This window comes from Dendrobium catenatum, unplaced genomic scaffold (genome assembly GCF_001605985.2).
Source record: "Dendrobium catenatum unplaced genomic scaffold, ASM160598v2 fragScaff_scaffold_1570, whole genome shotgun sequence".
NCBI lineage: Eukaryota > Viridiplantae > Streptophyta > Magnoliopsida > Asparagales > Orchidaceae > Dendrobium > Dendrobium catenatum.
The window spans coordinates 92038-118532 of NW_021320032.1; the positions used below are offsets into that span (position 1 = coordinate 92038).

General features: G+C 35.6%; 1 protein-coding gene across 3 annotated transcripts in view; it reads right to left on the reverse strand.

Moving 5' to 3' along the window:
- Window positions 1–203: 203 nt before the first annotated feature.
- The window catches only part of LOC110107298 (probable pre-mRNA-splicing factor ATP-dependent RNA helicase DEAH9), a 90703-nt gene continuing 64411 nt past the window's right edge, over window positions 204–26495 (reverse strand). For 2 of the 3 annotated variants that reach the window (XM_020837517.2, XM_020837518.2), the window contains 8 exons: window positions 17382–17546; window positions 10935–11024; window positions 10759–10830; window positions 2800–2898; window positions 2577–2663; window positions 2014–2067; window positions 1462–1541; window positions 204–664 (listed from right to left, as the gene is read on the reverse strand). In XM_020837517.2, coding sequence (XP_020693176.1) covers window positions 517–664; window positions 1462–1541; window positions 2014–2067; window positions 2577–2663; window positions 2800–2898; window positions 10759–10830; window positions 10935–11024; window positions 17382–17546 — 795 coding nt within the window. In that variant the 3' untranslated portion in view covers window positions 204–516. The remainder of the gene's footprint in view (window positions 665–1461; window positions 1542–2013; window positions 2068–2576; window positions 2664–2799; window positions 2899–10758; window positions 10831–10934; window positions 11025–17381; window positions 17547–26495) is intronic. The other variant, XM_020837516.2, reaches the window with a different exon arrangement.

Genomic DNA, 26495 nt, shown 5'->3' on the forward strand with positions numbered 1-26495 from the left:
CATAATTTCTCATCAATCAAATAAGAAAGAAAAATTTCTTAGCTTTTCTTGAACTAAATAAATGGGGTAAGAAATCAATTTAAACTTAATTTCTTAATCATTCCATTTTTCAATTTGACTTTTATTTTAATTTTTTATTCTCTAACAATTCCATCAAACCAAATAAACCTCACAAGCACAAGAAGTCAAGACAATTCCAACACTTACTACTCAATAGTGCAACCCCAAATGTTCAATCATTATGTATTTATGTCGGGATTTTTTTTTTTTCAATGAATACTAAGAGCCAAAGCTTAACCTACAATCACAAAAAGGCTACAATTTCAATTACAAAGGGACTCCCAAAAAACAGGAAAGGGGTGTATAAATATATATGTAATTTAAATATTAAAATACAAACATCTGAAGAAGTTACAACTCATGGCAATTCAGTCTCCCTTGCAGAGTTCATAGACCATAATAAAGGAGAAACCAGGTGATGTCAGATGAAAGAAAAATCCCCAGCTCATATTGCTTTCAGAAGATTGCTGGATTTGGTCTCTTTAGTTGGTAGAAATGTGGTGCAGCTTCAATGAGCCAAGATGGATCAATGGCAATGACATTATGCATATAATGCTTGTCAGTGGAAACCAGAGAATGGTAGACCACCCACTTAGGATTAACTCTGTCAATAACACAAAATCAAATCACAAAATTTGTAAGGATGTCAGTCATGGTACTATTAATTTGCTGAGGGTGTAATATCGACTGGGAAGTGGTGGGACTAACATTTTTATGTGAAGCATCTGATGATACTGCAGGAATATATACATGATAAATCATGCAATGAAATTTAACATATTTTCACTTAACTCATCAACTTTTTAAATATAAATCTTCCAACATGAAATAAGCTATATCTTTTTTTATCAAAATAAATAAATAAACAAATAAAACTAATATGACTTGAAAATAGCTACTTTGCAAATACAGAGATAAAACTGCATATATCAACTTCTCAGCAAACCCTGAAATGGAAGGATGTTAACAATGCAAAGAGAATTTCAAGACCAGAGATCCTCACCCTAGTAAAAGATAAGTTTTTTCTCTATGACAATCCACTTTGTTTGATGTATCGGACTATCATGTACAATGGAATTATATAGGTATGTTAAATTTGGCACGAGATGTATGTCGCCTATAATAAACCAAGGATTTATATTAGCTTAGGAATCCATCTAGAAAATTGGGTTACATGAGGCCTCAAACGCCACCTTATTTTAGCATTCAAATGTTGCTAGGATTCACTAAACATGCTTCCAAAAAAATACGACTCTTTAACAGTATGGTAGAATGGTGAAATTTCATTTGAATATTTCAAAACAAAAAAAAAAAACTGAGAAGCATGACCAGGAAGAAATAGATATTTATTAGAATAAGATGTTAGCAAATGAACAGCTATAAGTAGTTTCCTTTACGAACCTAAATAGTACAGATGATGGATGGATATACACTTCTTGGGAATTTCTGACTGTTTTGTACATGCCATTTTGACTGTATTCCTGCAAAATACAAAATAGACCAAATAGCTAAGAACTAAGAATATTTAAATATCAAGAATTCTAAGAACTAAGATTTCTCTCGAATATATGGAATCAAGCATCCAGTAAACAATTCAGCTAAAAGCCATAAGATTGGAAGTGCATTATAGTTTCATACCAGTAGACTGAAGTGAGAAAATATGTAAAAGAGAGAATCTAAACCTCAATCCAAAAGTTCAACTAAATCAACCAAGTTAACAAATAATAAAAGTTTGAACAGTTAACTACAGAGAAAAATTAAACAAGAGTGGGAATCTAAAGAAAAAGATAAAGAACTAGATAGCATAGGTTCATGTTCCGCTAATAGAAAATTTTATTTGAAAGCTTAACCTTGCAAAAAACATGCTTACAAGGGTAACGGCCAATGCAATACCGCTTAGGAAAAACAGGTGACAAAAATTTGAGACGCCAGATGCAAACAAAAAGTACTTACTTCCAACTGACTGGCATGAGAGAAAAAACCAGCAAGAATGGCTTTTCTTATTGTCTGCAAGACAAGATTAGACCAACAAAGAATTACAATAATGTAAATAATTAAACATCTTTTTGAACTGTATAATTGAACATAAAAAGGCACGCAGAAATGTGAAAATTGTTGACTCCAAATAAATAATAATATGATAAATCTCATCATGAAGGGACTAATGTTTGTTGCAGAGGCTATTATTCCAACTCTAATAACAAATTCCAAGTTAATTTGGAGCATGAAATTAAGATCGATAAAAAAAAATCAACTGAAGTCAGTTCAATTCTTAACCAAAGCTTAAAAAACAAATTCCGTAGCCTTTCAGCTAGGATATCAATTACCCCAGAAAAGAACCAAAAACGTCTATCACCCAAACAAATTGAGTGACCAAATCAAATGAAACTATCTTCAACAGAAACAAAGCATTTTCATCAGTATTAGATCAAAAGAGATTTGCCTCCGACAAATCAACCATCATGATGACATAATCATATATATAAAAAAAAAAACAAGAAAAAAGATAACAATGCCTGTGTATCCCCTTGGCAAGATTTCAGAACTATGCCAAGCCGCCTGACTAGCCTGCAAAGTTGTTCCCTTGTATCAACAACCTTTTTCTGCACAATTGGCTCTCAAACATTAGAAAGAACTCTATAGATGTCTTATATCTTATATTTTTTTAGTAAGCTGTTTATAGTTAAAATGTGTGACTATGTTTCTGAAACGGTGAACCCATAGAAAATGAATACACACCATGGCATGGTAGTTTATGTAGTTTTTGTAACACCATTGTGAAGACTTTCCAGACTGGAGAAATCCTTTATACACATTCAAATGAGTTACATGATCACCCTGCAATTTACGAGAGGATGTATCAGCAGTATTTCTCAAAAGAGAAATAATTACAGCTACTGAATTGGGCAAAATGAGGAGAGAAAAAATAATTCATAACAAAAGGTTATTAACTGTGACTAAATTGAACTGGTCCTGATCCTTGACAACTCAGCTAGGTAATTGGACTTAAGTCCTAATTTAAGCAAATGACATGTTGGTTTTATTTGGCCGTAGAACTGTATATTAATCTCATTTCAAAAGGGTTGATATGCTTTATCGTTTAAATATATATATTTTTTTATAAGTGGGGCATTAATATATTGCAAGGGCATCAATATGTTGAGGGGGAATTTACATGCCAAGGGGATTTGGGTGTATCAATCTCATCAAAGGAAAAAATGAGGGATCCGACTAGGATGGCTAACCATGCCAGGCTTGTCTCAGGAGGAGACAAAGGATCTGACTAGGGGTGATAGTTGTTGGTAAAATTTTAGTATCATTCTTAATGGACTGAGATATTTTGTGACCAAATACGACAGAAAATAATAAATTACCCAGAAAATAAAAATAGCTTAATAATAAAGTTCGCAATTTTATATTTTAACATAAATTTTCTCCTATTTAATATTTAGTTGAATATGATTTATTTTATTCTATGGTATGGATGCCCCATAGGAGCAAACCCTTATGATTAATTACATTTCAAGCATTTATTACTTGATAATATTTTTGATTAAATTAGTAGTTTCTTTATAAGTCATTAAAATATTGGCTAATATTTTTATTTTTGAGTTTGAGAAATTCTTGTTCAAAGATTTAGTCTTCAAGAATTTCAAGGGAAATGTGATCAATTTTAAAACAATTTTTTAAGAATGGAAACCAATTGAAGGAAAATACAAGAGAATTTAAAATTGAGAAACTCAAAGGTACTCAAACTATCTTAATTCAATTCTACATTTTAAAACTAGATTTTTATTTGAGTTGATCAATTTGATTTAGAAAATTGAGCTTATATTCCAACAACATAATTTAAAGAAAACATCTGAAATGTGAGGGCATATAAGGTGAGTGAAATTGACATAAGCCTCATATTATAGATCTAAGATGAGGACTATTGAAGGGAAGTATGTCGAACTTATGTCAAACGGAATGTAAGGGACTTACAAATCTACACCTCACTTGAGGCTAAGTTAGTCCAACCTTTGGACTTATAATTCTTGCCTAGAAAGGGCCGCCGGTTAACCCACCTAAATGATTTTAAAACTATGAAATCTGGTCTCAATGTATATGAAGGATATATAAGGTTGTTTTGATTTAGAAGATAGGCTTACAATTTCACTTTTGATCCAAGATGTCTGATCATGTGGATATACAAATGCTGACTCACTGAATCAAATTTATTTTTATCTAATCCTTAATGTGAGAGCTTTTTACATGAGACATATTGGTCATGCATGATCATTTTGCTTTGAAAATTTTGCTCGCCATGCATTTTTTTTTTTTAATTTGAAAAATTAGTTATCCGATGATTAATTTTAAATTACTTTGATGTTAATTAATTAAAAAATTAATTTTGTCCTAAGAGCTCACCGTATAACAAATTCAAGCCAATCCTCAAAACAAGTGAATAAACATAAAAATATACATATCTGCACACTCAATAAACAATCAATCACATGTATAAATATGAATCAACCACAAAAAATAATAGTAATGTCCAAATCATTACAATTTAGGAAATGCTATAAAAATGATAGTTAGGTTGTCTGCCTTATACAACCTAATAATAATTACAAACTTGACTTGTGGGTCTTCGAGCTTGATCTTTTGGTGCATCTATGGCTTCACCTAGCAGGTTCATTCTTCTAGTTAACCACTCTTATAATTCTATCCCACAGATCCCAACAACTTCCTAAGTCTATTAACTACATTTAAAATGGGAAAAAAAACTCAAACCCGCAAAACAAAAGATATTAGGAAGCAATTTTATATGAAAGAAACATCATAGATTTGCCTGACAGTTAAAGTGTCAAGCCCTATTTATATCTATTGTTTATGCCTCCTTAGATTTTTTAAGCAGCACCTAAAAAAACATTAAATAATCATGAATTTTTACCCCCTCTTGGGCATGTCCATGTGGAAAAAAAAAAAAAAAACATATATATCTTTATCTTGACCATTTAAGGGCAAGTATCCATAATACAAACAATCTAATGATCACCACACCAAACACAACAATCACATGCACATAAAAGAAAATTTCTTAATCCTAAAATGCTTAGGGGTTATGCATCTAAGTGTGTGCAAACTTAAATAGTATGTCACACTACAAGTGGTTTCCTCTTTTATTTGAAGCCTTGGGGAGGCTCCAAGATATCATGTATGAGGGAGAAGGCATTTGAAAGAGAGCTCAGATTTTTTTAAGTGATTTAAACTCATTTAAAATAGGGGTGAATATTTAGATGTCTCTAAATAAATTTTAAAGATCAATTTTGGTATGATCTAAATGAAATTAAGAGAATGTATTAAGTGGTTCACCATTTTAGGAGTTTATCAAATGCTTAAGCTACTTGTTATTGTCTTCAACCTTTACAAATTGTATAAACACGTTTAAATAATTTCAATGTATGGTGGGGGTGTAGTCTATAGACCTTTTGAAGGATATAGAATACTCCACCCTTGCTTCAAGAGCACATAAAAATCAAATGAGCATGTTTATGAATTTACAAAATTTAGGTAAACAACAATCTTAGCCAAAAACATACAGCATGCATTCTTCTAAAGTTTAAGTGATGCAATCTAACCATGCAACCAATTTGATTAAGTGTGTAGTCATTTGAATTGGAGTTATTCGCCTCTTCTTTTAATCATCTAAATTTGGAGAAATATCAAAAGTGATTTCAATCAACTTACTTATCATGGGATTTGAAATAGGAACATGAGGGTTCATGAAATACCCACCAATTGCTTATAAGCTTTCTAATTTGAAACTCATTCTTTAACATTCAACAAATTTAGGAAAAAATACATGCTAAACAACGCAAGTCTCCTATATCATTAAGTTAAAATTGTTATAACTTATAATTTTCTAGGAAAGCTATGCATGCAACATAATGTGAAACCTACGTGTCGTCACTCAAGTTGTGATTAAATGGCGATGCCTAGCCTAAGGTTTGCTTGTAGGTGAAGGTGAGCACACTATGAATGCTAATTCATGCATTTTGGGGTCATTGAACACAAGCACAACGCCCCGACGCACGTCGTCATCCCCTACAGGCCCTCACATGAGAGCAACCCATAGAAAATCAACAAATTTTCATGTGTGGTGTTGACAAAGCACATATGGGTTTTTGAAGAGCAAAAATTACATTTCTATAAGGCCCCAAGGGTTCGGTAGGCATCATACAAACCCAATGGAATGAGAGGAAGAAGTTCTTGAAGAGGTAAAGGCAACTGAAATGAAATTGGTTGTAGTCCAAATTTCTCTAGGTGCTGCCTTTGCCATCACGAGTTTACTGGAGTTAGTACGTAGGGAGGAAGAACCTCTTGAACTCCTCTTCACTGTAGGAAAGAGAGAAGTTAGCAGCCCTACTTCCTTTTAGTCTTTTAGGGCTCAAATCTTAGTCTAGCAACAATTTCAGGAGGAAGAAGCTCCCTTCCCTCTCAAGCGCATGCATGAAGCACACACAACAACTCTAGGTCTATTTGGTTTGGCTAGATCGCATACACAACAGCTCCCCAGCCGCTTGTTCCTTGCTCGATTTGGCCCTAGACACGCAAGAAGAAGCTCCAAAGTGAGTGGACGCCTATTCAATCAACCTAGATTAGGAGCACGCAAAGCCTCCGTTCTCTCTCTTGGCTGGACAACTCCTCCAGACGTATGAACGAAGACTTCCGTAGAGAAGAAAATAGGAGGATGCTCTCTTCTCTTACTTGCTCTGGCTAGACACATGCACGCAAAAAACATGCAGAAAGATGTTGGGCTCAACTCTACTTCCCCACTCTCTCGGTTGGCTTGGGCACACAAGAAGCATGCACGTAGGGTCCGATCTCTCTTCCTCTCTAGCTCGGTTGGACGCACGCATGAAACAAAAAAAAAATCTAAAGCAGAAAAGTCAATTTCATATATCTGAAACATAAGATCCTGCTTAATTGCCTACTACAAGATATGACGAGACCACAACGGCACAAGGAGCAAATTTCTAGGCAATTGGAGTCGTTGATTTCAATTTCTTGATTTCAAAAGTCAATTGAGTTCAAATTGAACCAATTGGGCTTGAATTAAGCTCGAATCAAGTTTGATTTGGATGTATTTGACCCAGTTTGGGTTTAATTGAGTTTAATTAACTCAATATAGTTCCCAGTTAAGTCAATTTGTGTTCAACGAGGCTCGATTGAGTTGATCGATGTCAATCGACCCAATTCTACTCAATCTAAGTCAGGTCGACACGAAAAAGGTGTCAACAGTAGTATAACCTCATCCCATAGTGGTAGTTTCACTTCATCTTAGACGAGCTAGGAGTAGAATTTTTTGAGCAATCAAGCTAAAAGTTTATTATTTCCATGTCTTTGGGTGGCATTATTAAGCTCAACACACAAGATTGGTTTCCTCTATTTACACAATTTTGGTGAAAAATAAGGGCTGTGAATTTTGGAAATTTAAGCAAATTCAAGATTTTGGTAAGTTAGAATTTGGTCTTGGACATTTATTGGACTTGGATTTTATAGGTTTACCAGCTAAATTTCACATTTTTGTTAACCCAATAATTTTGATGATCAAAAATGTAATTTGATTAATGCTAGCATTTCTAATTTAAATTAGTGTTCGTGTGAGCCAAATCAATATAAGAGCTAATGGAAAAATATATAACGAGCAAAATAAAAATCGCTTATGAATTAAGTGAAGAAAATGGCTCAATAAGTTCAAGTGCATCAAAATCAACATCTCAAAAATCAAGCTTCAGCAAAAATAATTTATTTATTTATTGTCATGAACTACAACAACAACATCAAGCCTTTATCCCACTTTGTGGGGTCGGCTACATGAATCCTTTTACTCTATTGTGTCTTGTTAGGAGAGAAATTTTCATTTAAATCTAATAAACAAAGGTTATTTCTAATAATTTCTAACCAAGTCCATTTAGGTCTACCCCTACCTTTCTTAACATAGGCCAAATATAATACTCTCCTAACAAGGTCATCGGAAGTCCGCCATTTCACATGACCAAACCATCTAAGGAGACTCTCTCGAATCTTTTTTGTATTGATATTAGGTTTGTAAATAATTGGGATACGTGAAACACATTTTTCAGCGTGAGTGAGGGAGATAATGTTATGTCTCATTGGCCTACTACCATGGTAATAGAACCATCAGCAGTGATAATTTTCTTATGTTTGGGCAAGGAGTATAGTTGATGAAGTGGGTAGGTGAGTGTGTCATGTGATATGTGGCTCCAGAATCAATCATCTATAATTCTTTTAAATGATTTCTAGAGGCACTTAAACTAATATAAATTAGAAACTTACCTGAGATTGCAAGTGAAGAAGATGCATTTGATTTTTAAAGTGATACCAGGAGTCGTTTCAGTTTATCTATATCTTCTTTATTAAATTCTCCAAGGCAGGACCGTGCTTCTGGGTTGGGCTGACTTGCAGTGTTGTTGCATGCAACGTGCTCCTTGATTCAGTTCTTTGATTCCACTTCTTACTGGGGGTTTTCCATGTATTTTCTAGCACATTTCCTTCGTGTGTCTTGACTTCTTACAATAATTATACCAAAATGTATCTTTGTCTTTGAATTTGAAGAAATCTTTACCTTTCTCCTTCCATGATGATTCTTTTTTCATCGCCATTGCTGAACTTTCAACGACCTTTGGTTCTAACATCACTCCTCGTCGGCTTTCTTCCACGCGGATGAGAGAAATGGTTTCGTTAAGTGGTGGCGTCTCCTCTTTGCCGAGGATCTGGACTCTTAACCTAATCAAATTTAGCATCTAGTCCTGTAAGAAAATAATAAACTATCTTTGAAAACAAAGTTATTTAGGGTCGCAGCCTCTTCTGGATATCTGGTTTCTATGCATTTGTAGTGATCAAGTTCTTGCCATAGATTTTGTAGAAGGGTGGCATACTCCGTCACGGTCTTACTCCCTTGCTTTGTGCTTCCAACTTTAACATTAATTTCAAAGATTTGAGCCGCATCACGAACTTTGGAGAAGGTCTGTCTAGCAGCATCCCATATGGCAGTGGAAAGGAATATAAATGTATCGCTAATTTCTGTAGTCATAGAATTCCACAACCATAACATAATCATGAAATCTGCTTCATCCCATGCCCCAAAATTAAAATTTCCTCCTTTTGGTCCTCCAAGGAGGTGATGTATTTTTCCTTTTCTTTTAAAATAGATTTTCACAAATTGAGACTAGTTTAAGTAATTCTTCTCATTTAGCCGATAGGAAGGTTGCATGCTTTGGAGGTTACCTCGTCCTTGGTGCACCATAGGATCTTCAAATTGGTCGATGCTCTGGGGAGAATTAATTTCTAACATTATGGTGTGAAATGATAGTTATGAAGACTATCTGTACGATCTTGGGTAGCAATGAAGGCTTCCCGAAATATATGTATGTATGTATGTATGTATATATATGTGTGTGTGTGTGTGTGTGTGTGTGATGTTTTTAATTTTAATTTTTCTTTCCTTCTTTTTTCTTTCTCAAATTGTCGGTTTAGAGAAAAACCGATCGGGCCAACTGTTAAAAAAAAAACTCGGGTCAAGCAGCTAAGGCATGTAGAAGTCCTCTTTTCGCCCGATCGAGCCATAAGCAGGATCCGTCTTCGTCCCGCACTATGTCGAGTTCTGCCTTTGCGACCGATTCTGGATGACAAACAGGCGGCTAGTGTCTATTGAATGTGTGCTGACCGCGACTAGAGTTCTTTTGAGAGGGCGTCATCGTCGTATGGGTGCTCAGGCATCTGGCACCGTGCAAGATTAGGTTGTTTCTCGTTCCCACCAATCGAGTTGCCCATGAACATCTTGTGGATTGCTTGCGTATGCACGGAGAACCGTCGTTCTTTATCCGCAATGAAGGCTGTTCTACTTATCGTGGCTCTAATATCATGTTGAACTCAGAAAATTGGAGAGGGAAAAGCTTACTCTATTACATGATTTCTCATCTATTTATAGATCTATACAAGATACCTTAATATGGAAACAAATAATTATAAAATAATTCTAATATAATCCTTCCTAAATCGGCAGCTTGAATATGGAAAGAACTGTGGTGTGAGTCCTGCATCCCACGGATTGAGCACTGTAGAGGTTGGATTGGTTTGCTCTTGAAAGGTTGGATTTTGACAGTGATCTTGGTTGGCTCACGCTAAAATGGGTACATCAGGCTTAGTGACATGTTGGACGTGGAGAAGGTTTACTGAAGATGAGGTTTCAGCAGTTGCATGGAAAGAAGAAATGAGCTGTCTTGGGAAAGATATTGGGCGGCACATTTGACCGTGCCAAACTCACTTTGGAATACTTATGAAGCCAGCAAATTCTTCCTTTTCTTAAGCTAAACAATACAGATAGAAAGAATAAGGGATTGCAAATAGTTTAATAAAAGCATAGAAAGAAAGCCAATGAAGGTTTCGAAGCACTTTATAAGTAATTTTCTAAATATTCCCAAAACTATTTGATAGCAACCAGCTCATCATTAAAACAAGCATGTTATAACGAACATGTTATATCAGTAAAATCATATGCTTCGAATGGTAACCTTTATAAAATCCCTGCTATTTACAATATAACACTACTGATGAATATTAAATTAAAACACCAACATAAATCCCATCAATTAAAATAATCATTTCTAAATTTGTGTTTTGAAGAACCTCAGCAGCAGCAAATCTCAACTTCACTTCATCAAGGCCTTTGTGCTTTCCTCTAGCGGAAACCCAGATAGACTGCCAAGAAACAGTTTAGCCATCAGAGAAAAGGCATGTCCACAACATCCAAATCACCAGAAAACATAAATAAAAAATTCTATTTCGTAGAGGAAAGGGTATACCTGAACAGAAAGAACTGCTGCAATAGTAAGAATCTCCTCTGAACAACCAAGCGTGTCCGCTGCTATGATCATCTTGGAGACCATGGGATCCTAGAAGACAGCTATTTCTCAGTAATGTTATGACATAGCAAACAGCTTAAGATAACTCGGACAATTTATAAAAATAAATAGATGAGATGAATCTCTTAGCAATGAATATATTCTCCACAAAAATAAGCATCTTTACGAGCAAAATAAACAAATATCAAAACATAATAACACTAATGACAGCCAATTGCAGATTCCAAACTCAATGAAAACATAAGTTTGTTCAACCTGTCAGCAATGATTAGCTGAATTGGAAGGTAAGCACAGATGGGGGAGGAAAAAAAAGCAAGAAGGGAAAATAATTAACAAAAAGTGATAGATCGTGTTGACATCTACAAGGGGTGTAAGTGAGCAAAACTGACCTGCAAGCCAACTCGAACTCAAATCACTAACGAGTAGTGAGTCTAGCTTGTCGAGCAATGAGCTCAAGTTTGAACCCATACTTAAGCTCATATTTTAATTGAGCTCAAGCTCAAGCTCGAGGAGGGTTGACTAAATTACTCGTCTAGCCAATTCTAATTGATTCATTTCGTACCCTAGCCTAGGTCATCACACAAATTAATAGGCAAACCGATCGGCTTGTATCGGACATAGCCAAACCAAAATCCTATAACGACCATGCCCTATACAAGTAGGAGCCATCCACCTGATTTAGAAGTGTCACACCCCATTTCATCCCTTTCAGTCAATCTAGAGTGTAACAGATATGAAGAATCCACATAGATATATCTCTTACTAACACTCATCATGAATTACTTCTATCAGAACGAGTGAGTAGGAAATAATTCATTCGGATTATTCCAACACAACAAACCTTCTTTTTCAATTCCAATATTTTATCTTAATATTTCATACTTGGAAGCATGTTAAAATACCTCAAATAAAATACAAAACTTATTTAACTTTCAAATAAAATTCCCAGATCCTAAAGCTTTAATGTACAGCTTCCTACACTAGATTCTATATACAGCCAAAATTTATGTACAAGAAATGAACACCCACTTGCCTAGGGCCCTGTTAGCTACTTCTTTTTACTGCAGTACAACTACTATTAATGTGCTAAAATCTCAATAAAGCACACAATCTCACTAAAAGAAATAAAAAACCATACTCTGCATTAAACTGTAAACTGTAAATAATATTTGAAACACTTAAAGAATCATAAGTTATACAAATGATTAATGCATATGACGGTAAAATTTGTAGTGTATTCTTTTAATTTTTCACATTCTTTTTGTCATGTTTATTTTCTTATACTTCAGACAAGTTATATGATGACTATAGGCTTTTACACACTTACAACTCTCTCATTCAAGGTTGGATACGAATTTTTAATTTTTTAGAAGAGAAAGTCATGTACCTTCTGTATAGTCCCTAGGGTGTACCTTGTCACGTCTTTTGTCATTACTTGTTCGGGCCTATCCCTCATATATAAATTATCTCACTACCCGATAAGATACGCGTCTGACACATGTCAAACACGTCAAATATATGTCCAAGTAAAAAAAATAATAAATAGAAATTTGATACGTGTGTCAGACATGTGTGTCTTAAATATACTCGTCACAAAATGAAACTTACAAATAATATCATAAACTCCTAAAAAAATGAAGGCAAGATTTATAAGTAATCTAATATGCCTTATAAAAATTTCACCCATAATGTACCCAAATCTTACTAAGGGGAAGCCCTTCTGATCGCCACATATCTCATAAATTGATTACAGTCAACAACCTTGGGACTAAAATTACAAATGGATATTCTATCCTCTTTTTACCCTGAATTTCAAACCCATAACAACCTCACACCCATAATCTTTTGGTGTACTGCCTAATTCATATTTCAAATGATATTTTGGAAGTCTTATCAAATGAAAATTGGAAAAGTGCCATGAAAAATGAATTGCAGGCCCTAAAAAAGAACAATATATATAAGAGATCACCAACCTACTATTAGGGAAAAAACCAGTCGTCTGCAAATGGGTGTTCTCTGTGAAAATTGCATCTTAAATGAAAATAAAAATTTTTATTTTTATTGGTGTATTAGTAAAACTAAATTTAAAGAGGCTTTAGAAAACTGAGGCGTGGAAAAGCTGTTGGACCTGATGATATTCAAATAGAGGCGTGGAAATGCTTAGGAGATAGAATGAATTTCTTGTCTTACCAAACTTTTTAATATTATTTTGAAGACTAAAAAGATGCCAGATGAGTGGAGAATGAATGTGTTGATTCCTATTTAAAAAAAAAAAAAGGATGCACAAGATTGTGTGAATGATTGAGGAATTGAGTTAATGTGTCATACCTTAAAACTATGGGAGAGAGTTATGGAGAATAGGTTGCTTTGTGACACTAATGTTTCTCAAAATTAGTTTGGATTAACAATGGGAATGTCTACTATGAAAGCTATTCATTTATTGAGAGGTTTGATGGAGAAGTATAGAGAGAATAAAGAGAATCTATATATGAATTTTTATTGATTTAGAGAAAGCATATGATAAAGTTCCAAGAGAACTGCTATGAAGAGTTCTACATAAGAAAGGGGTTAACAATGCTTATATTCAAGTCATTAAGGATATGTATGCAAGAGCTATTACTTGTGTTCAAACACAAGGTGGTTTGACCAAAAAATTTCCTATTTTAGTTGGATTACATCAAGGATCAACCATAAACCCTTATCTTTTCACTTTAGTATGGATGTTCTCACTAGACATTTGCAAGAGGTTGTACCCTGGTGTATGCTTTTTACTGATGATATTCTTGTTGTTGATAAGACTAGAGAGGGAGTTGAAGGTAAATCTAAATTATAGAGGTCAACCTTAGAATCTAAAGGTTTTCGTTTTAGTAGATCTAAAATTGAATATATAGAGTATTATTTTAGTAATAGATCTAATAGGGAGATTGTGACTTTGGGTGATCAAGTCGTAAATAAGAGTACACATTTTAGATAACTTGTGTCTATTGTTCATAAAAATGGTGAAAGTATTAGTAGAATTCAAGTTAGATGGTTGAAGTGGACGAATGCATCAGGCTTGTTGTGTGATAGAAAAGTCCCTCTCAAACTTAAAGGAAAATTATATAATATGATAGTGAGACCTGCAATGGTTTAAGGTGTAGAATGTTGGTCATTAAAAGAGAAGCATAATATTAAGTTAAGTGTTGCAAAGATGAGGATACTCAGGTGGATGAGTGGCTTTACTCTTAGAGATAGAATATGAAATGAGCATAAACTTGAAAAGGTTGGAGTAGCTCCAGTGGAAGATAAGATTAGTACCACCTTGGGTTTGAAGTAGTACCACCTTGTGTACAAGTAGTTACTTTACCAGTAGTATGTCCTATTTTTAATATATAGCTTAGTGTAACAATTTTTTTCCTGCTTTAGCATTTAATTTTAAAGTTTAATGAATTTTATTTTCTTGTTGCAATAGCTCGTGCTGTTATGAAGTTTGCACAGGAGAGTTGGATCGTTGTTTGAGTGGGAGTATTGAGTTAGGGAGTTTTGGTTGTGTTGGGGAGTTTAGAGAGCTGTTGTTTGAGAGGTTTGGGTATAAGTTTATTGAGTTGGAAAGTGTTGAGTTTGAGTGTTGTTTGGAGAGTTTGAGAGATTGCGAGGGTTTGCAGAGCAGTGTGTTTCAGAGTTGGTTGTGTTTAGTGTGTTTAATTTTGAGTTGTGAGTTGAGCTATTTGTGTGTGTTGGTTGAGGGATGAGGGTTGAGAGTTGTTTGTATGTTGTGTGTTGGTTGTAAGTTGAGTTGAGTTGTTTAGTTTTGTTAGCATAAACATTATTAATTTTATGCATTTTATTTTATTTCATTTGATTGGTAGATTGGTCGGTGAAATTTTTTAAATTGGTTGATTGATTTTAAATTTTTTAAGATAATTAATATGATTAATTAAAATTTATTATCAACGGAGTAAATTTTAATTTATTTAATTTAATTAATATTTAATTAAATGAAAATTTATTTATTGAATTAATAAAGTTTAATTTGGTTGATTAATGAAATGAAATTTTTAATTTGATTAATTTGTTTAAATTTAATTAATTAAATGAGACTTTTAAATTAGTTGAATGGCTTTTGAATTTTAATTTTATTTTGAAGTGATTAACTAATTTAGTGAAGTTTGATTATTAAATTGAATGAATTTTAAAAATTAGTTATCTTGAATTTTATGTTAAATTGGTTAAATCATATTTTACTTTAAATTAAATTAGATTTTTAAATTACATTTTATTTAAATGAATTGTAAAATTTTATTAAATTTTAAATTAGATTTTTAAATTATGACTTTTCATTTAATTAGATTAATTAATTTCATGTCAATTAATTAATCAAATTAATCACCGCTCTCCAAATGTTCCAAGAAAAAAGGTTCTGCAATCTTTCGAGAGATTTCGACAGCCTCCCGACTCCCCTTCCCTCGCGGTGAGGCTAGGACGGCACTTGTCGATAATTTCTTCTCACTATGTTCTTCTCCTTTACTCAAATTCTTCGTATATATATATTTTTTATTTAGTCAACATGGAGGTCAAGAATGCATTCCTATACGGGGACTTGAAGGAAAAATATTTATGGAGATTTCACCAAGATTTAGGGAGAAATCTTGGGATAATAAAGTGTATAGGTTAAAAAAGACTCTATGGGCTAAAGCAGTCACCTAGAGCTTGTTTTGGAAGATTCTCGAAACTCATGCTACTTAATGGTTATCGATAGAGCCAAGGAGATCATAGATTATTCTTCGAGCACTTAGACTCAGGGGAAATCACAATTTTATTAGTTTATGTGGATGATATCATCTTGACATGGAATGATGAAAAGGATAAAGTGATTCTATAAAAATATCATGTAAAGAAATTTGAGATCAAAGATCTTGGTAGATTGCAATATTTTCTTGGAATTGAAGTGGCCCACTTCAGCAAAGGAATATTTATTTCATAACAAAAATATATTAATGATCTTCTTAAGGAAACAAGGTAAACTAGCTTATAAACCAGCACCAACACTAGTAGAGCCAATTCTCAAACTGAGGAAAGCTAAAGAAAATCCAAATGTAGATAAAGAAGATTACCAGAGACTTGTGGGAAGATTGATCTACCTTTCCCACACCAACCTAGATATAGTATTTGTTATAAACATGGTTAATCAGTTCATGCAAAATCTAAAGCAGACTACCATGCAAGCTGTAGACATAATACTACACTACCTTAAGGGGAACCCAGGTAAAGGGATTCTCTTCAGAAGAGACTGTGGAATAACCCCAAAAACATATACTGGCAAATTACACAATATCACCAGTAGATATAGATAATCTACCTTAGAATACTGCACACTTTTTAGAGAAAACCTTGTTACATAGAAATGCAAGAAATAAAATGTGGTAGCAAAGTCTAGTGCAGAAGCAGAATACAAAGCTATAGCCTCAGAAATATCTGAGCTACTATGGATCAAGATAAAATTCTAGAATACTTAAGGATCAAGTGGGAAGGACACATGAAGTTATACTGTGACAACAAATCAACAAGCAGCATGGCTGACAATCTGGCTCAACTTGACAGGACCAAGCACATTGAAGTGAACAAACATTTCATAAATGAGAAATTAAAAAGTGGTCTTATATGTATCGACCATGTCTCATCAAAAGATTAGTTTGCAAATATTCTTACCAAGGGACTCGATTATTCTACCTTTCTAAGACTGATTATCAAGCTATGAATGACAGATTTGTATTCCCCAACTTGAGAGGGAGTGTTAAATCTCAGTTGTCCCTTGGCATTCTGATCCCACGGCTATGATTGGCAAATGTGGGAGGCTCACCTATTAAATCTTAGCCATCCATTGGCATTTTGATCCTGCGACTAGGATGAGAATCCATGGGAGGCTCACCTGGATCACACCGATCTCCTTCTATATGTAGGTGGCTGATTTCAGAAGGACTATATTAGAGCAATTATGCATTATTCTATAATTATTTATTCATTTATTAAGATATATTGTATAATTCTATAAATAGGGCCAAGTTTATGCAATAAAATTAAGTTTTTCCCTCTCCAATTTTCTGAATTTAGCAAGATCAAACCTATTTAGTTGTTACCCTTATAAACAGAAATATTCAAATAGGACCACCCAACTAAACCTTCACTTCAAGAAATAATTAACACAAAATCAAGGTTACATGTAAAAAACATCAATTTAAGTTTATTCAAGTCCGACATCAAAGATGTTTTCAAGATTTCTAACCTCCATACCACTCTCAACCGCACAAACCTTTAGTATTCATTTCAAATTTATAGATGGCATGTAAGCAAAAATTTCATTAATAAAATTTCTCATTATAGGTAAATCGAATGATGCCAAATGCATACTAGTGGTATCTCAGCAACTTGAAATCCACTTGGTGTTGTGAGTTTTGCGTCTTCATCAAGAATCCCAAGAGAGTAGAGGACCTCAAGCGCTCTTATCATTGCCTCCGGTGGAGGAGAAGCTAACCAATCAAAGCCCAAGATATTATCAATTCCCAGAGCCTTTAGCTGCACAAAGAATCAGCATGTACAAAATTCAATGTGAGATTAAGAGCATAGGGAAAACAAAATAAAACCTAGCATTCCTAACTTATGGGATAATAAAAGAATAATGAGTCAACTTATAAAATCAGGTTCTCCAAAAAATAAATCTAGGAAGATGTCAGCATTTGTCAAGTCTTAAAATAATAAGATTCTCTAAATCAGATTCTCCAATTAGAATGGCAATCGTGCATATAAATAACAGAGAAAAAAGATAAATAATGAGGTGACATGTACATGCACTTAAGATTTTAAAGATTTCAGCTTAAAGTCAGTAAGAGTTAAAAATAAGCTTAATAGTGAAGATAACCAATAAAAAGGTTAACTACTTCCATGTTCCCGGGCAGAACTACAAATTTGAAGTTCAAAGAAGAAAGACGACATACAAATAGAACACGTGAGTAACTAATGCAGAAGGACGTAATAGTGGAGCTTTTATGCTACCTAATGCAGCACCTTGCGTGGTGGCAAGTAGAATATAAGGAAAAGATGCGGCCAAAATAAGACCTTAAAAATAATAAATCAAACACTGGCCATACTGTAAACTGATTTTAACACAGTTGGATGTAAATGTATAGCTATGATGCCACTGAATGCAGCAATGTGTAGTGGGTGAATTAAAACTAATGGAAATATACAGTTGATGCAATGTTCAGATTAAAGACAAATAAAAAAACATGGAATCAAAGCAAAATTTGACTAAGCAATACAGAAGGATGGTAAACCCATAAGTATTTAAAACAAGGACATCTTATATTCATGAGGATGGTCATCATCATCATTGGCCTTACTCCACCTGTATGAATTTCATATGCCAGAGGAGGCCAGGAGCCAGCCAGCCTGCCCAGACTAACCGAACCTAGAAAAATTGTTGGGTAGGAACCATAGCAGTAGGAGGGAGGGGATTTCAGCCCCCTTGTGGGGCCCAAGAAAGTTAATATTCACTATGTAAGAAGGGGAAAGAATTAGGAAAGTTTTTATGCTGCCAATTGATTAGGAATGTTTCCTAAATTATATTTAGGCTAATTAGGACGGCCAAATCATTAGGAAAGTTTCCGAAATTATATTTATGCTGATTCGGAAGGTTCTATTTATATTATTATATTATATGGCTATTTAAGAGGGAGTTCTCCAGGGTATAATATATGCTAATGCTGAGTTTTATTTTTTGAGTGTTTTTGTGAGTTCCTAGCAATGTCTAGGATTTGTGGGAGAGCTGGTATATATCTATCAAATAGTAGATCAATTGTATCTTGCATTATTATTGAAGAGACAATCCAAAAAAAATCAGTCATATCTTGGTGTTTCTACGTTTTTCTTCTCTTTTACTTGATATTTTTGCTTCCACAATGTATCGAATTGGTATTAGAGCCAAGATTTGAGTGCCTATGTCAGGAATAAAGGTACAAGTGTTGGAAGAGGAAATCGCAAAATTAAAAATTGATTTCAACGAAAATATTTCGGATTTCAAAATTCAAATTTCAACCATCTATAAGAAGATCGATGGGAAGTTTTCCATCATGGAGAAGATAATGAAAAAGATGCTCGAGGTCCAAACCAAAATGATGTTGTCGGAGGCGAGGGGAGTAGCTGTTGGCCAAGCGAGTTGGGGAAACCCTAATCTGATAAGGAGGAGAAGATTAGGAGGTACAGATTTTGAATGGAGTTGAGAGAATGCCTTCCCTAGAGCCTATTCCTAGAGAAGAGACATGTAGAGGGAATGGGAAGAGGCGTGAAGGGATTGGGTACAAGTGAATGGACGCTGAATTTGAAAGGAGAGGGACTGATTATAACTGGAGGGTGCTCAATTTACAAGAATGAGGGGAGATTTTAATGAAGGGTTTGGGTACTAGGGTGCTAGGGATGATTGGGGCACTTGGGGGGGGAGAACCACCCCCTTGGGGATGGGAGGTTATGGAGGAAACGGAGGAGATCCGAGAGTGAGGAAGCTGAAGATAGTTGTTTTTGAGGGAGAGGATGCAAATGTGAGACTCTAAAGGGTGAAACGTACTTTGTTGTCAGTGGGTTGATGGAGGAAGAGAGACTGATAATGGTCAGGCTGTGCGTGGAGGGGAAAGCGTTGGAATGATATTAGTGGAGGGAAATGAGGCAGCTCATATGAACCTAGGAGTTATGGAGGAAACAGAGAAAACAGAGGAGATCCGAGGATGAGGAAGGTGAAGATACCTGTTTTTGAGGGAGAGGATGCAAATGGGTGGCTCTACAGGGAGAATGGTACTTTGTTTTCAATGGGTTGATGGAGGAGAGGCTGATAATGGTCAGGCTGTGCGTGGAATGATACTAGTGGAGGGATATGAGGCAGCTCATATGGACCTAGAAGGAGTTTAAGGACTGCTTGTTGGAACATCTTCGATCTAGCATGGTAGAGGACTTTTTTGAGTAGTTCTTTGCTCTGACGTAGGAGGGGACAATGGTGGATTACCGTGAGAAGTTTGAGTACCTTACCAACCAACTAGACTGCTTTCGAAGCCTGTACTGGAGAAATTTATGAAAGGGTACAAACAAAGATTCGGGTAGCACTTAGAGTGATGAGGCTTTGTGACTTGGTATAGGCTCTGGAGCTAGCCCAATTAGTTAAGGATTAGAGGCACCTAAAGAGAGGGGCTAGATGCAGTAGCTCAGGAGGTTCATACAAGATCACCATAACCTTTTTTGGCACCAAAGGGGCAGACATCATATATTCTTAGGTAGACCCTGAAGGAGACGAATGTAGGAGAGAGGCCTGGGGGAAACTTCAAGAAGCTCACTAAGACGAGTTACAAGAGAAAAATGAAATGGTGGAGGAAGAAATGTGGCGGATGTCTCCTTGAACTCAGTGCTAGGATTCACTTCAAATCATACCATGAAAGTGAGAGAAGAGATAGCAAGCTGTGAGGTTGTGGTGCTAAGAGATAGTGAGGTTACCTACAATTTTATCCCCAACCAGGTCATAGACAAATTGGTGATGAAGCAAGTGGACACAAGGTGCTACGTGGTAATGATGGGCACATGGAAGGTGGAGGCAGGTAGAGGAGTGTGTAGGGGGGTAGTTCTGACCATACAGAGGATCCAAGTGTGGGAGGACTTCCTTCCATTGGAGTTAGGGAGCACTAATGTCATCCTGGTGATGAAATGACTGTAGATATTGGCAGACGCAAGGTCAATTGGGGAGCACTGACAATGGAAATAATGGTGGAGGGATGGAGGGTGATGATCAGAGGGATTCATGGTTATCCAAATCCATGAAATCTCTCAAAACTATGGAAAAGACTATAGAAGAGGTGGGGAGAGGACTTTTGGTGGAGTTGCAGAGCTTAGAGGGGAATAGGTTGGCGGAGGGGGAGACATCTCTCTTTCATTGCATCCATTTATACAGCAATTCAGTGAGGTCTTTTAGCCACCTCAAGGAATACCACCACCGAGGGAGCAAGACCATTGAGGGAGGTGGTGTAACCAATTGGTGTCAGACCTTACTAATACCCTCAAATCCAAAAGAATGAGATCAACAACCTGATCTGACAGATATTCGAGGCAAGGATCATTAGGCCAAGCATGAGTCATTTTTTCTAGCCCAATCTTACGAAGCAAGAATGATGGGAGCTAGAGATTCTGTATGAATTATCGAGCCCCGAATAAAAAGAGTATGCCATATAAGTTTCCTATTCTGGTGATAGATAAGTTGTTGGATGAGCTATGTGGAGCGATGGTATTCATGAAGATGCATCTGAAGTCAGGATACCATCAAAACAGGATGAGAGGGGAGGATGTCCTGAATATTGCATTCAGCCAACTTGAAGGACGCTACGAGTTATTAGTGATGTCGTTTGATCTCACCAACATGCCTACTATATTTCAATCCCTCATGAACAAGGTGTTCTGACCATATCTTAGGAGATTTATACTGATTTTCTTTGATGACATCATTCTGTATAATAGGTCGGCTGAGGAACATTTGGAGCACTTGAATGTGGTATTGGAGGTTTTATAGGAGCATAAGCAGCGGGCTAATCTAAAAAAGTGTTGCTTTGCACAATCCAATGTAGAGCACTTGAGACAAGTGGTATCTCAAAAGGGGGTGATCGTTGATCAAACCAAGATTAAGGCTATGATGAAATGGCTACTACCTAGGACTCTCATGAAGCAGAGAGGTTTTCTAGGGTTGATTGGGTATTATAGGAAGTTTGTGAGGGGATAAAATACTATAGCACGACCACTGATGGAGCACCTAAATAAGGATAGTTTTCTATGAGGAGAGGTAGCTATCTAGGCCTTTGAAAGACTGAAGGACATGACCACGATACCGGTCCTAGCCCTACCAGATTTCAGCCAAGTTTTTGTGGTGGAGATTGATGCATCAGAATAAGGATTAGAGGTAGTGCTCATGCTGAATTAGAAGTTCATAACTTACTTCAATCAGGTATTGACAGCCAGATCTAGGCTGAAGTAAGTTTATGAGAGAGATAGATGATTATTGTGCTGGTCATTTAGAAGTGGCAGCCCTACTTGTTAGGTAGGCTAATATTTTATCATCGGGATAGATAATGAAAGCTTGAAGCACCAGCTAGAGCAGAGAATAGTGACCAAGGAGCATCAGAGGTAACTATCGAAGCTGTTGGGGTATGATTTCAAGATCCATTATAAGCCAGGGTTAGAGAACAAGGAGGTTGATGCCTTGTCTAGACGAGGAGTTAACCATTTCAGTATCACTAATGTTGGATTGGTGGGTTATAAAGGAGGAGAGTGTACAAGATGAGTTAGGAGGATTAAGGAAGATCTGCTGAGGGATGAGAGTAGCCACTCTAGCTATTCCCTAGAAGGGGAGAGACTACTATACTAGGGGTGATTTGTGTTGTCATAGACTTTGGTCCATATTTCTCAACATCTACAAGAGTTTCATGAGAGCACCGTCGGGGATCATTCAAGGGTGCAGAAGACATACAGGAGGTTGGCGGCGTAGTTATATTGGAAGAGGATGCATAAGGATGTGGAAGTGATGGTGGCTGAGATCCCCGACCCGGGGGCATTTTAAATCCCCCATACGCCGCCAACCCGTACGATCGTGGATCATCCCGGACGATCCATTTCGTGATAACTTGAAATTTCTGCAGTTTTGAACGGTTTTTCGTGTCTCTCCTATATAAGATCCAATTTTTACTGCCACCAAATCTTTTCGCTCATTGATCTTCGTGCTTATTGAAAGAAGAGTCAAGAAGAGAGAGAGAGTGTGTGAAAGGATGAAGGGTTCTCTGCCCATACTAGGAGAGTGTGAAAGGACGGACGATTCTCTGCCCACACTAGGAGAGTGTGAAAGGACGGACGGTTCTCTGCCAACACTGAGGATAGTGTAAAAGGACGACGGTTCTCTTCCAACACTGAGGATAGTGTAAAAGGACGACGGTTCTCTGCCAACACTGAGGAGAGTGTAAAAGGACGACGGTTCTCTGTCGCACGGGGTATTGGTAGAAAGAGTGTTTGTAAAGGCTTCTCCGCCTTGCTGTGGGTGCAAAAGGAGAGACACTATTGGTATTAGTGCAATACTCAGAGGGTGCATCTGGGGAGCGGATGTAGGTCTGGTTTAGACCGAACCACTATAAATCTTGTGCGTTTATTTTTACTGCTTTTTATTTTCTGTATTTTTTTTGTTTAAAAAGTTGTGGTTAAAAAAAAACTTTTTATAAAAAATTTCATTAAAGTTTACTTTCGGTTCAAAAGATTAAAAAGATGGATAATTTTTAAACTACCAATTCAGCCCCCTCTTGGTAGCCTTGGAAATTAACTTAGGTTTAACAACCTATTCATTAGACTCAACAAGTGGTATCAGAGCTTTGTTTCAAAATCATAAGTTTAAACTACTTTTTGATTAACGTAGATGGCTACTTTTGGAAACCGGAACACACCTGAAGGTTACTCTATTACTAGACCTCCACTGTTTGACAATATACCTTTTAATTTTTGGAAAACACGCATGTCTACTTTCTTACAATCACTTGATTATCGCATGTGGATGTTAGTCCAGGATGGCTACACAAAACCAACTAGATTAGTTGATGGAATAAGGGTAGATACACCCTATGCAGATTGGACTATAGAAGAACGTGACTTAGCACAATTAAAGGCCAAATGTTTAAACAGTTTCTTTTATGCTTTAAAATCTGAAGACTACATGCGAGTTTCCACTTGTAAAAGCGGAAAAGACATATGGGATAGACTTTGTATAACTTATGAAGGGACAAATGAGGTTAAACAATCAAGGCTCAATATCTTGTTACATGACTATGAATTATTTCGCATGAAACCTAATGAATCTATTTCTGACATGTACACAAGATTCACTCAAATTGTCACCTCTTTGCATGCACTTGGTAGAGAATTAACTAATGCTGAAATGGTTAATAAAATTCTTCGTTGTTTACCTACTGCTTATGATGCAAAAATTACTGCAATTACAGAGTATAAAGATTTAAACATTTATTCTATTGACAATCTTCTTGGTTCACTCATTGCTTATGAGCAAGGAGTAAGTCAAAGAAAGATTAATGTAGGTGAAACACGAAAGGAGAAGAATATAGCACTAAAAGTGGAAGAGTCAGAGAGTGAACACTCACAACCTGAGGATGAAGATGATATAGCACTGATGACTAGACAATTCAGAAGCTTTTTAAAGAGGAAGCAGAAGAAACGCCAGCAATGGAATAGAGGTAAGTTTAACAGAAATGGCAAGGTTTCTAATGAAGTGATTTGTTATGAATGCAGGAAACCAGGTCATATAAAAACTGATTGTCCAAAACTTAAAGCCACTCCTAGCAAGGAGAAGGTAGAGGAGAAACCAATGGTAAAGAAGGGCAAGAAGAAGTTTCAAAAGGCTTTTTGGGCGGACTCAGCTTCAGACTCATCTGAGACTGAAAACGAAGAAGAAGTCACCAACCTTTGCTTGATGGCAGATAAAGCTGAACAATCAGATCAAGAAGAGGTATGTGATTTAACCTATGATGAACTGTTTGAAGTTTCTGAACACATGCATGATGCATATAGGAAAACTAAAAAGATGCATTCTAGTTTAGTTTTAGAATTGGAAGAGCTTAATAAGGAACACGAAATCCTTAGGAAAGATCATGCTTTAATTGATAGCAACCACATGAAACTACTTGATGAATATGATGACTTGAATAAAAATTTTGAAAATTTAAAATCATCCTATGCTGAACTTGAAAAAGAATTTAAGAAATTTAAGGATGAATCTGAGCACAAGACATATAGAATCAATTATACAAATCGAATCTTGAAGGAAATGAATTCATTTTACAAACTTACTATAAGAGCTCTCGAGGATAATAGGAACCCCCCTAAACTTGAAGATTTTACAAATCCTAAATATTATCCTAAATTCATGAAATCCCTTAGAAGACAATCATATGAAAGAAAACATAGGAATATTTTTCCTAATGTTAAATGTAACAATTGTGGATTTTTGGGACATATATCTCACACCTGCACTTTAAAGATGAAACCTAATTTGGTGTGGAGAACTAAGATGCATAAACCTAGACATATCACACATGCATCTGATTATAAATTTCATAAAGGTGAACCCAAACTAGTTTGGGTTCCCAGGTCTAACATTTGAGAATTTTGCAGGTATACTCTCACACAAGACCTCGTGAGAGTATATGGTACCTGGACAGCGGATGTTCTAAGCACATGACTGGAGATACTGCTCAATTCATAACACTGGAAACCAGGAGTGGAGGCAAGGTTACACTTGGAGATAATACCACAAAGAAAGTGGTTGGATCAGGTATGATTGGAAACTTGAAAAATTTTTTTATAGACAATGTTTTATTAGTTGAAGGCTTAAAACATAATTTGCTTAGCATAAGTCAGCTATGTGATAAGGGCTATAATGTAAAATTTTTACCTACTAGCTGCATAATTAGCCTAAATGGGAAAATTGTTTTAAATGGAAAAAGGGTGAACAATGTCTACATGCTAGATTTAAATTGTATTCAATCTCCTACTGCTTTTTGTTTGAAAACTGTTTCTGATGAATCATGGCTTTGGCATAGGAGACTTTGTCATTCTAGTATGAAAAATCTTAGAAAAATTACCCAAAAGAATTTGGTTAGAGGAATACCTAAACTAGACTTTACTAAGGACCACTTATGTGATGCATGTCAATTAGGAAAACAAGTGAAGTCCTCTTTTAAGTCCAATAAAGATCTTAGGACCAGTAAACCTTTAGAAATTCTTCACATGGATCTTTTTGGACCTGTAAGCACGGTTAGTCTAGGAGGAAAGGTATATGGATTTGTAATAGTAGATGATTTTTCAAGATTCACCTGGGTTAAATTTCTTTTTCATAAGAGTGAATCATTTGAGGAATTCAAAAATTTTTCAACTTGGATACAAAGAAAACTAGGATGTGAAATAATTTCTATACAAAGTGATCATGGAGGAGAATTTGAAAATGAAAGATTTGAAGATTTCTGTAAAGAAAAGGGGATTGATCACAATTTTTCTGCACCTAGAACTCCTCAACAAAATGGAGTAGTTGAAAGAAAGAACAGAACATTAATAGAAGCCGCCCGAGCAATGTTAGCAGAATACTCTCTTCCTAGATATTTTTGGGCTGAGGCAGTTAGCACTGCATGCTATGTTCTGAATAGGGTAAATGTGAGATCAAATTTGAATAAAACACCCTATGAATTGGTAAAAGGTAGAACACCAAATTTATCTCATTTACATGTATTTGGTTGCAAGGTGTTCATACATAATAATGGAAAATCTGCCTTAGGAAAATTTGATCCAAAATCAGATGAAGGAATTTTTGTTGGATATTCAAGTGTTGGAAAATCTTATAGAGTATTCAACAAAAGAACTTTAGTCATTGAAGAAACCACACATGTTGTTTTTGATGAA